The sequence below is a fragment of the Pseudopodoces humilis genome, chromosome 2 (genome assembly GCF_049639895.1).
Source record: "Pseudopodoces humilis isolate 2021_Gansu_Grassland_sample_001 chromosome 2, ASM4963989v1, whole genome shotgun sequence".
Taxonomy (NCBI): domain Eukaryota; kingdom Metazoa; phylum Chordata; class Aves; order Passeriformes; family Paridae; genus Pseudopodoces; species Pseudopodoces humilis.
In genome coordinates this window covers 30,450,065-30,465,419 of record NC_142201.1, presented here as the reverse complement: position 1 = coordinate 30,465,419, position 15,355 = coordinate 30,450,065, and the positions used below count along the sequence as shown (strand labels likewise).

The window sequence follows — 15,355 nt, the reverse complement described above, 5'->3', positions numbered from 1 at the left end:
AAATACAGATCTAGGAGAAAGAGGTTCCTTATGTTACCACTTAGCAGATTCTCCCATAAAAGGCAACACTGAACTGAAAGTGACAGTTTTAATGTTAAATAATATCTATATATGTAGTAAAATTACAAAAGAAAGGCTTGAGATGTATATATCACTGTTGTTGAAGAATAAGTGTAACGCGATTTTGATTAGGTCAGAAGAGATACATGAAAGGAGGCTGTGGCCAGGTGGGGTTTGGGCTCTTCTCCCATGTAACATGACAGGACAAGATATGGCCTCAAGCAGCACCAAGGGAAGTTTAGGCTGGGCATTAGGAAATAATTCTTCACAGAAAGACTGATTTGGCATTGAAATAGCTGCCCAGGGCAGTGGTGGAGTCACCATCCCTGGGGGTGTTTATTAAGTGCCACTCAGTGCCATGGTCTAGTTGACAAGGTGATGCTAGGTCATAGGTTGGACTCAATGATCTCAGCCTAGTTAATTCTGTGATTCTCTATGTTTGAAATTTCTGGACTGGGTTAAAAGACATGAAGACACTTCCTCACTTCACATTTGGGAAATTACTGTAGTTACAGTGAGCCTTCTCCAGAACATGGCTGGATCTTATGAGGCATTACACAGCTTGCTTGAATTTCCTGATGTAGTAAAGAAATCGAACAGATGACTGAAGCTACAAATAGTAAAAAATAATCTTTATTGCCATTAAAAAATAGGCACATATTATACACAACTGAATAAAATTCACAAGTGACTAGAAACTTCATATCACAGCAGCAAGCCAGGAAGCTCCTATGGAATGTTTAAAAGAATGACTAATAGCACACAGCTCTGTGGCACATATATTATTCATTCTGCTGGTGCAACACTGCAAAGCTGAATTACTTTGAGAAAGGATAAAGAAGGCAGACCACTGGCAAATTATGACCCAGAAAACAAGGCAAAGACCAGCTCCGTTTCTTATTGATTGCTGTGGAACAGTTAGAAACAAGAGGAAAAGAATAGCAGCATTAGATGACAGAAAATGAAATAAAAAGCACATTAAGGAAAAAAGAAAGATAATGGAATACACTATCCATCAGGGAAAAGTAATACAGGAAACAAAAAAACATTCTAGCAATAAACATGCTACTAGAATATAGAGGCTTACTGTATTACAAGGCATAAAGTGTAAGGCACATGTCTGCCCTGAGGCTGAGAAGACTTTGATGGGACCTAAAAAAGAGGCCACTGCCTGTTTTTTATGTCAGAGTGTATGACTTAGGCAGATTCTTGCTAACAAAGAACTCTTGTATGAGAAAAAAAAAAAAAAAGAGCAGCACCTCTGGTAATACCTTCTGGTTTCCAAAGGCTGAAGGAATGACAATGGAAGACTTGGTTTTTATTCTAAACAGTGTATTGCTTAGAATCACACAATTTTTTGAATTGCAAGGGACCCACAAGGATCAAGTCCAGCTCTTTAGTGAAAGGCCCTTGCAGGAATAACAACAATGACCTTGGCATTATTCACACCATGCTCTGACCAACTGAGATACTCAGGGTATCCAACTTCTGAAAAATCTTATTCTTTTTAGGAGACTACCTTAGTAGCAGAGAAATAACTTACTGCAGTTGAGAGTGGCATGAAAAGCCAGTCATTGGACTTTAAAGTCAGAGATTAAGACTGGGAGAGGATCACACATCCTTTCCACACTTAATGCAAAGGATGGGTATCAGGTATATGGCCATGTATCATGGAATAAAAGGACACACAGGAGTGACAGAGAGGAGAATACAGCTGATTGCAGCCTTCCCAGTCCAAAAGCCATTATGCAGAGACACATAAGACGACCCTAAAATGACTGTGTACTGAACACTACCATGTTTGTAGGAAAAGAGCTTGGAAAATGGAATGTGAAATTTGGGATTACTAGTAAAGTCTGGGAAATAAAGTACTGCAGGATTGACAAAAACCCAGCAAAATAGTACTCATGACTAGAATACAGGAATTAAAGGAAATAAATAAGACTGCTTATAAAAGAGGCCATGTGGCTGCCCAGCTTCCAATGATTGTGAGTTAAAAGGTATAAAACCCCAAAGAGGTTCAAGACAAAATCAATAATAAAAATAGAAACGGCAGTAAAGAGGCTTTTGAAAGCCACTATTGAGGGTCTGTTATGAAATCAAGATAAAATTTAGACATGGATTATATTAACTAAGATTACAGAAGTACAATGAAGGCATCACGCAGTTCTGTTTTCTCAGACTGGAAAGTCTCAAATATTCTTAAACATACAGATTATAAAATCTGTGCTGCACTAAGTACTTAGAAGAGTTGCTTCTGTCAGCAACCAGCTGGACTCAAGCAACATCTTTCAGTCTCACATTTTCATGCTTATGAAAAAACTTATTAAAAGCAGTCATTTCTGATCACATTTTCTTTGTGTGTTTAGTATGAAAGACATCCACTGTTGTTTCATGACAAGGTCTCAAGTCGAAGTCACAGTATCCAATGCTGAAATGACCCTGCAAAAATTAAGATAATTGACATGGTGAGCATATACGGTAGAAGAGCTTGTTTTAAGTTAAAGAAGTCAAAGTGTCCTTACCTGTGGTTTCTTAAAATAATCAAGACCCCTTCCAATCTTAATCATCCACCCATTGTTGAATCTGTTTTAAAAAATGCACAAATTTGAATACTATGAGTATGTTGAACAAAAAGGTTACATCCACATAATGCACAAGATCCTTGTTTCCATCACAGTTATTTCCTAGCATCACCAATGCCTGTGTGAACCACAGAAGACGCCATTCTGTGTAGAGACAACAAATATTCTATTCACAATCAGAAAATATAAACTACAGAGGGCTGATTTCATCCAATGAGGGCCACTACCTTTTACTTAGTCAACCACAGCTGTAATTACCTCAAAAGTTAGGGTTAAATAGTTTGATTTCAAGTAACTGGGATTTGGTAATTTTTAATATCACCCACCTGATTTCTCGATCATGTATTGAAGATGAAAAGTCAATATTCAATGTTACTCCATAATTACTCAACGACTGTTTTATTTCTTCCAAGGCAGCCATCTGTTGACTACTCCCACCACCCTATCAAAAGTAAAAATAATGTGATGGGGTTTTGTTTTCTTTTTTTAACTATATATATTACTTCTGGTCATCACTTCTTCAACTCACACACAAAACCTTTTCAGTATCAGGGTAAACCAAAAGAAAGTAATTTGGATGAAGGCAGATTTACAGTTTCAAAGACAGGATAAAAAGCCGACAGACTACAGGTATATTTGCTAAGGGGTGTGGAGGAGGAGCTCACTCCCAGCCCTTTGAAACTAAACATGTACTATTTGAGCCAAAATAAGTGCAGTAATAGTTTAAATAAGTGCAGTGGTAGTTTGAGTGATTTCAGCTCCTGAAAGCCTCTAAAATGACAAATACATCTGTCAGAAGAGCAAAAAAACCCCTTGTCTCAGCAGATGCTTAAGTTTTTATGATGTTTTCCACAACAAAACTGTCACAGAAATCATAAGATTCTGCTTACCCAGAATTTGTTAACCAGAAAACTCTGAACTTAAAAAATTAATTATGTTCAACTATCAAATTTTTCTCTTAATCTGTGTTTTCTGCTGACACCCTGAGTATAACAAGCCCTGGTAAGTAGGAATAAGTCTGCATTTTTATATTTTGTTTTGCATGTGACATGATCTGAGTACAGGGAAATAGAACCCAAAATCTAGATACTTACCTTATCATAGGAAGTGAGGAGGTGGATTGTTCTCACCTTGCATGGCCCCTTAACTAGCATCTCGCAGAATCGTAGAAAGTTATACAACTGAAAAAGTTTTATTCAATTTAGTAGCTTGGAATTTCTCTAGTGGCTACATCTGTATCACTTACACCAAATATCTACTTGCCTGATGAACCTGCCGAATGTATGGGTCCTCCACCCAAACTTCAGAAACAATCTCAGTGAGGTACTCGTGGAAAAGCTTTTCATAGCCAAAACCTGTTGCATTTTCTTCTATCCTGATTTGCTTATGGTATTTGCCATCTGAAAGGAAAGTAAATTTCTCTTTAAGTAAAGGTCAGGACATAATTTCCATGTTAAACCACCTCGCCCTTCAAACATTCATGTAACAACAGACAATTACAAGCAAATGGGTATGTTGGGTACATCACAGCTCATGGAATCACAGAACGGGTCAGGTTGAAAGGGACCTCAGTGGGACATCTGATCCAACCTTCCCGCTCAAACAGGATCATCCCAAAGCACACGGACAGGATTGTGTCCAGAGAGTTCTTGAGTTTCTCTAGAGAGGGAGACTCCACACCCTCCCTGTGCAATCTGTTCCAGTGCTGTGTTTTACCCGCGCAGTAAACAAGTTCTTCCTCATACTCAGGTGGAACTTCCTGTGCATCAGTTTCTACCCCTTGCCTGTGTCCTGGTGATTGGCACCACTGGGAATGGTCTGACTTCCTCCTCGTAGTACCCTCCCATTTAGGTATTTATACCTTGTTTCTCTTTCTCAATGTGTTTTTTAATGTCCTCGGCTCTGGTCATGTACTCGGATATTTTCTGCCGGTAGCGGCGCTTTTTCTCCTCATCTGTCGTGGCTGTGAATCACAAAAAGTCACGGGCCAGTTAAACACGGGGTCAGGCCCTCCCGAGCCCTGCCTGGCCCGGCTCCCCCGGGAGAAGGTCGTCAGCTCCCCCTCCCTCCCCGTGGGACGCCGGGGTCCAACACCGCTCGTGTGTCCCCAGGGCCACCCCGGGCCCCGACGGCGGTGCCCAGCCCGGTACCTTTCACCACCTGCAGCAGGAGGTCGATGCCTTCCTGGTAGCACACCAGCGATTCCTGGAACCGGGACGCCACGTCCAGCTGCACCGCCCGCTTCACCGTCTCCGCCCCGGCCCGCTCCAGCGCGGCAGTGTTATTGCTCCCCGCCCGCGACATGGACAGGGATGAGGACACGGACCGGGATGGCGATGGGAGCGGGACGGGCGGGGACACGGAGCGGAGGTGTCGCACCGCTGTCCTTCCGCCCGCTCGGAACTGAAGTGCCGCGGCACCTCTGTGCGGCCGGGACACAGAAGGGTGCGCACCGACATGGCGGTCGCGGCGGGCCGGGCGGGCCTGGGGCTTGCAGGCCCCGGGAAGGTGAGGAGCTGAAGTGGGGATCGGCTGTATGGGAAAATCCAAGGGAGGAGCCGCGGAGAGATTTAGGCTGGGACTGAGGCTTGCAGCCTCCGGGAAAGTGGGGATGCAGATAGGATTCCGGGAAAGCGATCCAGGCTGGGTCTCGTGGGGGTTGATCCAGCTGGGGATCCTGTTCGGAGCTCCGCAGCCGCTGGGAAGGTGGGGCTGGCACTCGTAGCTGTGTCGTCTGTTCGCAAGTGCTCAGAGTTATAAGGAAAGTGCAGAAATTATGCCCTCCTCTCTTTGCAGGTGCTGGGGAAGAGGACGGAGGGGATTGTGTCCCCAGTGTGGGTTCGTTGTCTCTTTACCAGGTCGAGAATTCCAGACTCGGTATGTGCTTCACTTGCACTTTACATTTTCACATTTAAAGTTTTAGTTTATATTTGCGAGGTACCATCTAGTGTTAGTTGACTGTTTTCCCTAAAATGTTTCTTAAAACCTGTGGGAAACTTGCCATCGAGAGGCTGAGCACAGTCTTTTATCGTTTTCCTTGATAAAATGCACGTGAATTAGGTGTTGTGCTGGTACTGGGTGTTGTCCATGTATTTCTATGCCGTTGTGTGGCTAAACTCAAGAGTTACTATATCTATCAGCAAACCATTATAGAAATAAGTTTGACTTCATGTTGTAAAACCTAAATTTGAGGTTACTTTGTTGGTGCTTTGACAGCCTGAAAAGAAAAATATGTAAGAATTTTTACCAAGGTTGAAGCATGTTTTGGACAGTAAACTGCAGTACTGATGGCCAGGTATTTGGGGAAAAAACCTCTGGTTTTGTGAACTTTTTATTCTAGGTATTTCAGCCACGGCCTGGTGATCATGAAAAGTATGGAGGTGACCCTGAGGATCCCCACAAAATCCATGTTATTACTAGAATAAAAAGTGTCATTGGTCGCCCGTATTGGGAAAAGAAGATAATACGTGATCTGGGACTAGATAAAGTAAGATTGTTGTTCTTTATATTTGCCTATGTCAGAAATGTTGCACTAATGTGATGGGTTTTACAAGAGCCTCCATTTCACAGTCACAAACCAGAATTACATTTATGGCAGCCATAAAGCGGTCTGAGAAGGTGATGATGTGTTTAAGAGCTGAGAGGAATGTTTGTGGCAAATGTGCTTTTAATGGGAATTCAAAATATCCCTGTATGGTATTGTGCTACATTGCCTGAGGAGAACTTTACCCTGAGAATTCTTCTAAAATAATAGAAATAGGTTTGTAAATATTTTGAATTCAGGTCTCTGTGGGTCATGTTATTCAGAAATTGTAGGAAGGAAAATAAAATTTGTTTATCAATGAAAATGCTTCCAAATTTAAGACTCTAAAAGTTTGTGTCAAAGATGTGTTTATCCAAGATATTTGGGCTAACTGCAAAGATTTGTCTAGTCACTGTTATATTACAGAGAAAGAAATGTGTGCTTGAACAGTTTAAGATAGAACTGAAGAAAGCAGTTTTGCCCCTAAACTCTTGTATGTACATTTGTAGTATTTTTAACAGTTGGAAGAAAAATACATTTATAGTGAAATAGGAATAAAGCTGAAATTGTCTTTTTCCTGGAATCAAATTTTGATTGCATATTTTTATGTATGTTTTTGATGCATGGCAGTTCTCTAAATACCACATTTGCAAATGTGATTTATTTTTTTACTGGTAGTGTGCAAAGTTCAGTGAACAAAGATTTGGGATTTGGAAACACATTTGTAAAACTTGTTTTATCCCTTATGTAGGCACATCAGCCAAGACTGCACAAAAATATCCCTTCTGTGAATTCCAGACTGAAAGTTGTTAAACATCTGATAAGGTTTGTTAACTATTTGTATATCTATTTGTTTATTTGGAACATTTAATGTAACTCTCTTCTAGTCACAGGACTTCACTAAGCAGACTCTTTTTGTCTGTAGAATACAGCCACTGAAACTACCCCATGGACTGCCAACAGAAGAGGAAATTTCCAGCACCTTTCTGACAAACAGGGGAGAGCTTGTCATTAAAACGCGCCTGAAACCTGTGGAGCAGAAAGAAATTAAGTCATAGGGTGTGCTGGTTGGATTTAGATTTTATAAAATAAGTACTTTAAATCCCCAGTTAAGAGTTTGTGTATGAAATGTAAAAATTCTTACTCTGATATGAATGTCAAAGGTGATATTGATGCCTAAAGAAGAATTGCAGGTGTACAGATATGAAATTCAATGTTGTTAATAGTTACCTGAAATATTAAATGAATTATAGGCTCTCTGTCTTTGTGTTTTAATTTTGTGGCTAGATTGCTGCAGTTTTTGGCTAACTGTAATTGAACTTAATTTATAAAGTCAAATAAGCAGGGAAGTGAATAGAATAGATCTAGCTAATGATGGTGGGGACATTTCACAGCTAGCAGTAAAGATTTACAGCAGTACTGCAGAACTTTCACTGCACAGCAGAGGGAATTAGAATTGGAATTGAAAAGCCCTCTGTTTAGTAGTCACGTCAGAATTGACTCGCTGTCCACAGAGAGTGATTTACCATGGTTATCCAGATCTCACACTTGTTCCCTAGCAATCAGTCTGTCATCTGGCTTGTTCTGTAGCTTACAAAGCATGTGAACTCTCCATTTGGGAATAACAGGAGTTGTTCACCTCTTGGTTTGTTGTCTAATTTCAGGAAACCTGCTGTCTTCATATATATCCCCTATACTGATCCTAAGTGTTCAGTAAGATTAGCCTAAGAGCTGCAGTCTGTTTGAAAGTTAATGCTTTTCCTTTTCCTTTTCTAAAATGGCAGACATTAGAAGTGTAGAGACCCTGAAGGAAACCTCTGATGTGAGTTAGAATTATGGGCTGCAAGCTTATAAAATACTACTATGTGTGTAGTTTTATTTACAGTTTTAAGAACTGTGGCTAAAGTTAGCAAGCTGCTGCTGTATCAAATGATAAAGTAGTTTGCATTCCAGCCAGGATAAATTCTGTAATTTAGCACACTGTGAGCCTCTCCCACATTAGACACACTGAAGAGGAGTTAATCTTAATGACTGCATATTGCGAGAACATCAGAGGGATGCAGTCACTGAAAATTAGTGTTTATCCTTTCTGCCTGCTTGCAGAGAAGAGGAAACACCTGTAGGAGTTCAAAGGAAGAGATAGTACAGGGACAAAAGCTGGAGGTGCTGTGCAGAAGGAAAAAGATAGGCTGTGGTAGTGGCATTGAGGAGTCTAATGGCCCCTGTGGCCAGGCTGAAGGCAGAAATGAGAATTTGAGCTGAAATAGCATGGAAAAAGTGAAGCAGCTAAATTAATGATGTTTTTCTCACCTCTCTCCTTTCTTCCAGCATCTGCACAGCATCTTGTGCTGCAGTGTGTTGTAACTGCAGTCTGCAAGGTGTTGATGGTATTTCCACAGGGAGGTACAAGCTGGAATTTGAGCCCTTTTGAAGGACGTGTAGTACATCCAAGGCACAGGGCATTCTTTAAAGAGATGGTGCAAGTACTAGGACACAAAACACTGGGCAAATGGATCTTGCTAGTGGATAGCAGATACTAAGACTTGTGCCTGGATCAGTGTCCCAGAGCACCAGAGCCAGGCTGGCTCAGCCTTGTCAGGTGCATTGAGGGTTCGTGTCCGTGGCACTGCAGCCTGGGGAGCTTCCAGCAGAGGGCTCTGCCAGCTCCATCCCATGCGCTCTGCATATGGATATGCATATGGATCTCTGACGCTGCAGCCTACAAAAGTGCTGCAGGGTATCCCGGAGGGACTGTGTTAATGAAAAGGCGTGGTACAGTTCACAGCTTCAAGTGTCTGATAAACAGTCGAAGCTAAAGCAGAGCTAATAGCAGGCTCCCACATAGAGAGAAGGGAAAATACATAGTACCTGTTATTTCTGAGTAAGATTCAGCTACAAGAGGTGTTACAGAGGTGTTTAATTGACAAGCTGACAGTTCCAATGAGAAAGAAAATTGTATTTTTTTTAACTTTTTAATATAAGTGTATGTTTGGGTGTTTCTGAAATGGTATTTCCCCCAAGAGCCTCCACTCCTGTGGAGTTAGTCTGCTATTCCAAACCTTCTCTGTATGACCATACATTCTCTAAAGATTTGCTCTCAACCCTAAAACCTGAACCAGCGGGTTACACAAACACGGTGTGTGTCCACATTCTTTCAGTAATGGAGCTTTTTAATGCTCCATGTAGATCTTTATGAAGCAGATAAGAGACACTGCCTTTTTGTGTAGAGAACAAACAGACTGACTGAAGGTGATTGCAAAATTCAGGTTGGAAGGTACCATTTTGGTCTCTAGTCCAACCTCCTGCTCAGCACAGAGCCAGCACTGAGGTCAGATGAGGTTACTCAGTGCTTTGTCCAGCTGGGTCTTTAAAGCCTCTGACAGGGACAGCTCAGCCTCTCTCAGTGGCCAGCGCTGCTGCTTTGTACAACTGTTAGACATGTGAATCGACAGATAAAACGTAAGGTGGGTAAAATCTTGTTAAGTAGTGTTACAACTTCCTTGCAGCATTATCTGCTGCTTGAGAAACTGCAGGCACAGATGAAAAATCTTACTTCTCATGAAGTAAGATGAAAAATAAAAGGCAAAAGGTAAGTTACAGTTTAGATTATGAGCCGTGTTATCTTTTAAGTTACGTTTTTAGCCTTAGCTGTAAAAAAACCCCACTGCAAGTTTGTACTTGTTCCTGGCTTCATTATCCTCCCCCATTTTTGCTGTTTCTGGGGAGGATAAATCCAGAATGTTCTTAATTAGAAGTAAAGTATGCAATTGGGGCCTCAAATATAATCATTATTCAGAGATCTCAATACCCATTTGTCTTACAAAACCTGTCTCTCACATCCACATCATTGGCATAGTTGTGTGTTTTGCCAATATCCATTTTGTTGTAGGTGTGGACAGTGTTAACTCCTGCATTATAGGCTGAGATGCCACCTGGAATGAGGATAGAAGAAAAGTGTAAGCAGAGGTGCTACTTTATCAGTAAATAGTACTTCAGAGTTGCCAGGAAAGGCAACCAGGATAGGTTGCTTTTTGTAGGTGGGTATAGAACCACAAAACAAATGGAATGGAGAGAGGAGGAGGAAAGCCCACCCTTGTTCCTTGCAATTGAAAAATGTCATGGTATTTGCCAGGTTTCAAAAAAAAACCTGCTAGAAGGCTAATCTTTTTCTTCTATTCCTTTTAGTGCATACTAAGGAATATTATTCCATGTGAACATAGGGACTGGAATGTGTTTACCTTTCAGCAGCGCTTGCAGCATTATCATGCTTGACTTTATATGTGTGAAGTGTTTAAAAGCTGAAAAAACTCAACCTCTGAGGTGACCTTCTTTGTCCAAGCTGGGGAAGCTTTTCTGCATTTATCATCCAGTATAAAATCTCTATGTCTTGGGCTAAGTGCTCTTCAGTGTTCCATGGTTATCCAATCTTAGGGAACTGTTTGCCAGCCTGAAAGTGAGACAGCAACATGACCACACCAGAACTATTATCCACTATTTATCCAGAGTTCTTTGTTGCTTACAGGCTGCTTGTGTTCATTTTGGTCCTTAATATCAGGATTTACCTCTTTTGTGACTGTATGGAGAGGATGCAAGCACTTCTCACAGCACAGGCAAAGCCAGCAGATGTGTGAAGGGCAGACGTCTGGGCACTGAGGAGGAATGCCAGCCCTACTGTTTGTCAGACCCTTAAAATAACAGCTGTTGTAAAGGTGATAGCATGCAGATAACAGGATTGCTTCTGGTTCATAGTCTTTCCAGGTGCAAAGTGGCTGCTCCTCTCCTCCCCTTAATCCATGAGGTAGTAAAGCACAAGTCTAAGGGGGCTGGAGCTGTTACAAAAGCAGATCCTATGCATGCAACAAATGTTTAGGGATTTTACAGATAAGGATCCAGCTTGGCAAACAAGTTAGGCACAAATGGAGGCATGAATCATGCTTCATTAAGCAAGATTCCCCACTAGCCAGGCCCCTGTGGTGCATAAAGTGTAATTAACCTGATGGTAGTAGCTGCAGCCTACAGCATGCTCAGTTAAAAAGGTGCTTTTTGAAACAAGACTTATTATCTAAATGTGAAATAGGAACAATTAATCTCTTCAGTCTCACGGGAGTGCTGGGAAGCAGTCATAAGTTTCACAGTGTAAAGGCAGTCTGGTCAGCATTGGCCTTAGCCTGGCCAAAGAGTTGGCTGAAAAGGTTTAGGGGGTTGCCTTTCAACAGGGCCCCTGCCACTCTTCTGACTGCCTTAAAGGAAGGATGAGATTTGTGTTTTTAAGAAGGTTGACCATACCTGCATTAGGCCAAATGCATTCTCATGGTCACCCAGACCATCTTTCAGCACTGCCCCAGCATGTGACTCTTTTCAAGAGATAATACCAGCAATCAATCACAGCTGGAGCAAAACCCTCACAGTTGCCAGCTTTTGCCATCTTGGCATGGTATTTCTCCATGTTGTTCTGCTGTCTTCTCTGAGACAGGAACTCCTACAGTATGAAATGCATTGCTTTTCCTTTCATTTTTAGAATCTAAACACAGATTTTCTAAAGGTCATTATGGCTGAGCTGACATTTTAAATCCTTCTGAATCTGTTTAGAGTAAAACAAAGATAGAATTGACTAATTTTACTGAAGGTTGCCTTAGAAATCAATTCACAGATGATATAAAATAATTTTTTCTTCAGATTCAGATGGAGTTCTCTAGCATGCAGATTGAGAGTGAGGTGAATCTTGTTTTAAATCTAAGCCTTTGTGTGGATTAGTCGCAGATTTAGTCTCTTTTAATTTAGGACAGTAGTGGAGAAATGTTCAGAAGTTCAGGTTTTGCGGAAACTCTCAATGGTGAGAGAAAAGTAGGTTCAGGGGTTGGATGCACCCAGCAGACTTTCATTTTTTCTGCGATGGTCTTAAATGTCATCTCAAAGTCAGCTCAATTCCCAGCATAAATGTACGTGCCCAAGTAGGATCTTTGTTGATTGTGAAAAAATCTGCTTACTTGGCAATGACTGACAGAGACCAGGATGTATAATAGGCATGAGCTTGTGCATGGGTGTAAGGGTAGAGTGAACGACTGAATTAGTGCCTACCATCAGCTCAGACTGTCTGGTTTCACAGTTGCCTCCAAAGTTCCAGTTGTGTCAACATTCAGTATATTCCCATAACGCTCTGAACAGCATAAGAGCACGTGCTGGTTTCAGCTGAAACCAGCACAGAGCAGTATTTACAACCAGTTGTCAGGCCAATGCAATGTGTGACTCATGCTGTTAAAGTGCTTTCAGATCCATGACTGAAACCCATGGCATCCTTTTGATACTAGTGCAGGTGTTTGTTCTAGCAGATGCAGTCATGGTGTGTATGGCCTGCTCTGGAGGGAATTACCTCTTGGTCATGCTAGCTCACGTGTACCTCGTGAGGTGAACTGGTGCTCTGTGTCCAGTTTATCTCCCCTAATTACCTAAAACTTAGCTGTCTTATTCTAAGCTTGTCTTGGGCTGCCTGCATGGCCAGTGGAGGAAGGCATCTTAAAAAGGTAGGTTTTCTATTAAAAAAAATTTAAAAAAAGTAAAGAGAAAAAGATGAAAGTCAATTGAAATCCTACGCTATTTACTGGCTCCAGCTTGCTTTTCCATAGTACAAGAAAATAAAAGAGAAGCATCCTTCAATTATACCCATTACAATTTATCTGACTTGCAGATTGTTCAACTTGCAATTTATCTCCATTTATCTGTTGTCTTAACACACCATTGCAGGAAGGAAAACATGCAAACATCAACTGAGAGGAGCAATGCTAACACCTAATGGAAAACAGACTTTGGTACAGTGAATCATTTACAAGAATATTAAACAAAGATCATAGAACTGACATGTTTGCTGCAGGTTGTCTCCCCACATTTCTCAACACGCTTCCTGGAGACAAATGGGCTTTCCTGTCTGCTGGAAGTGTTCTGGAACAGCTGGCTCAGCGCACTTCCCACCCCCACTGGTCTTACGAGAAGCAGAAACACCTAACAACTTGTGCATCCTCCCAAACATAACACGGATTCTGTTCTACAGCAAAAACACAATTAGAATTTGAAACATGCAACAGCTTTAATTTAAAGTCCCATTACTAAGTTTGGAACTAGGAGGAACCTTGTCTGAAAACAACTGCTCCTCTTCAGTTCTTGGAAGCAATAACACGCTGACAATGGGAAAATGCGCTTCTGGATTTAATCGAATTTTTGCAGGCAAAGTTCCAGGAACAATAACATGACCAGAGCTGCAACTGTTGAGAATTCGGATATGCAGAGACTGTGCCAGGCCCGTTTTTATCCCCTCTTGCACAGAGACAACAAAGGTCAACAACCCCAAATTAGCAGGCAGTGAGGATGAATTTCAAAGCTACTGTAGCTGTGCAGCAGTAAGGAAAACAACCACCGGATGGCAGAACTCCCGCGGCAGAATGTATCCTGACCCGCTTCTCCCCCATGGTAGATTATGTGGGTGTGAAATGTTGTTCTGCTCTTTCAGCAGCTCTTCTACATTTTTAGCGGGGGAATTCGTCCCGTGTCATTGCACTGAGAGATTCTGTAAGTTTTTGCTGTACTGTTGATACCTCCCATAGAGAACCAGCTGCAAAAAATCACAGCAGCTCAGGCATGGGGCTCTTCACACTCACAATTATGACTGAGTGTAAAGAAGTTTGAAACAGAGGCAAGCACATCTGGCAGGAAGGAGAATAGAACAGATGTGGCTCAAAACAAGTAACATTTAAAAAATTCAAAATACCACCAAAGGTGATTCGCAAACTAGTAATCTCCAAATGGTCTGTGCTACTGTTCCCTTATTTCTGGGGCAGAAACATAAAGGATATACTAGTTTGCTTCTTCTACATCACAGTAATTGAAGCACTTTCACCATGAGCAACTTTATTCCCTGTCCATATTCTCTGTACAAACCTCCTTTGCCACACCTAGACAGTTTCACCTGAATTCCCTGGGTTTTTATTTACACACAGCTAGCTCTTCAGCCTTCATACAGAGCAACCTGACAGCCCTGCTACTGAAATATCTTGTACATATGATAAGTGTATGTCATCCACCTATAGCAGATATAGCAAGGGGCACACTGATCCATTCAATATCCATTATCAATTAGCAAGCAGCTCTTCGTTGATCACAAGAGTTGCAGGGAAGGGACAATTTGGTTTACCCAGAATCCAGGCTGCAGGGCACTGGACCAAATCTAGGACCAGCTACTCTTTCCTCTCCTGTGTCTGACAGGAAGGAAGAATTAAATGGCAATTAAATGGTTCAGGGCAAACATCTGTGGGATAATCTGGTCCTCTATATGACATTTATGGCTCAGGCATGCAGCTGTGCCTTTTTAGAGTTTGTCTTCATTTCTAGAGGAAAGGAAAAAATATGTTGCCAGGATTTTTATTATTATGACAGGAATCTATAATTCTGATTTCTGTAACCATGCAAACACCCAAACCCCTTTGAAAACTTTGCTAGTTTCTTGATCTGAATCAGCTAAGAGGTGGCTGAATAAGCAGGGAATTAATAAAATAAAACCTGATTTAAAGGACAGAAATGAGTCAAATTTCTCCTTGTCTGCTTTGGAACAAGAAACCTTTCCGTTTCTTGGAAATTGAGTGTTTGTGGAAGACTGAGGGCTGCAGCAGTAGAGTCTCAGGTCAGCCACATCCTCACTGTGTGGGTTTCTTCATGCTCTTGAACATTTGTCCTAATTGTTAATTAGCTTAATAAAGGGTGCATAAGAAATGAATGATCCTAGTTATGCTTTCAGGGGAGAAACTAAGCTGACATAAGCTTCCCAAGGCAATCAAGCCCATTTAAGCTGTGAGAGGTTACCCAGCCCGTGTTAGGATGGCACAGTGCTCTGGATGCTGGAAGAAGGTCTGTGTCCTGAGGCTGCAAGCTGACAGCCTTTCCCTCATAGTGAAATGCAGGGATTTGTAGATGGTTGAGACATGTGAGGAACTGACAAAGCATAGATGAGAGGTGCAGCGTAGAAGGGGCAGGCTGCACCTGAGCTGTGGCATAGACAACCCGTGTCACTGGAAATTTAAGAGCTTTTAGAGGAACTTTTCCACTAGAAGCAGGGGAAAGCTGACAAATCCAGAGGAGTATCCAGTTTGAACTCCTGTGATCTGCAAGGTGGACAAGGCTGACATTCAGTTTACCTCTGAAA

The 15,355-nt window shown here is 41.7% G+C and overlaps 2 protein-coding genes and 1 pseudogene across 3 annotated transcripts; 1 reads left to right on the top strand and 2 right to left on the bottom strand.

The window, feature by feature from the left end:
* Window positions 1-677: 677 nt before the first annotated feature.
* Window positions 678-4,959, bottom strand: MITD1 (microtubule interacting and trafficking domain containing 1). 2 transcript variants are annotated; one of them, XM_005516530.3, is made up of 7 exons: window positions 4,796-4,959; window positions 4,507-4,608; window positions 3,909-4,045; window positions 3,740-3,826; window positions 2,972-3,087; window positions 2,586-2,646; window positions 678-2,502 (listed from the first exon to the last, which is right to left on the bottom strand). In XM_005516530.3, exons 1-7 carry the CDS (start codon window positions 4,947-4,949, stop codon window positions 2,407-2,409), a joined length of 753 nt encoding a protein of 250 aa, XP_005516587.1. In that variant the 5' UTR covers window positions 4,950-4,959; the 3' UTR covers window positions 678-2,406. The 2 variants fall into 2 exon arrangements, with proteins under 2 accessions (XP_005516587.1, XP_087907450.1); XM_088051324.1 differs by having other exon boundaries at window positions 4,806-4,943.
* Window positions 4,960-5,026: 67 nt separating this feature from the next.
* MRPL30 (mitochondrial ribosomal protein L30) lies at window positions 5,027-7,427 on the top strand. The gene is made up of 5 exons (XM_005516529.3): window positions 5,027-5,153; window positions 5,442-5,522; window positions 5,986-6,132; window positions 6,920-6,993; window positions 7,094-7,427. The coding sequence occupies exons 1-5, from the start codon at window positions 5,103-5,105 to the stop codon at window positions 7,224-7,226; spliced, it is 486 nt and encodes a 161-aa protein (XP_005516586.2). The 5' UTR covers window positions 5,027-5,102; the 3' UTR covers window positions 7,227-7,427.
* Window positions 7,428-9,969: 2,542 nt separating this feature from the next.
* On the bottom strand, window positions 9,970-13,628 carry LOC102108192 (lysozyme g-like; annotated as a pseudogene).
* Window positions 13,629-15,355: the final 1,727 nt, after the last annotated feature.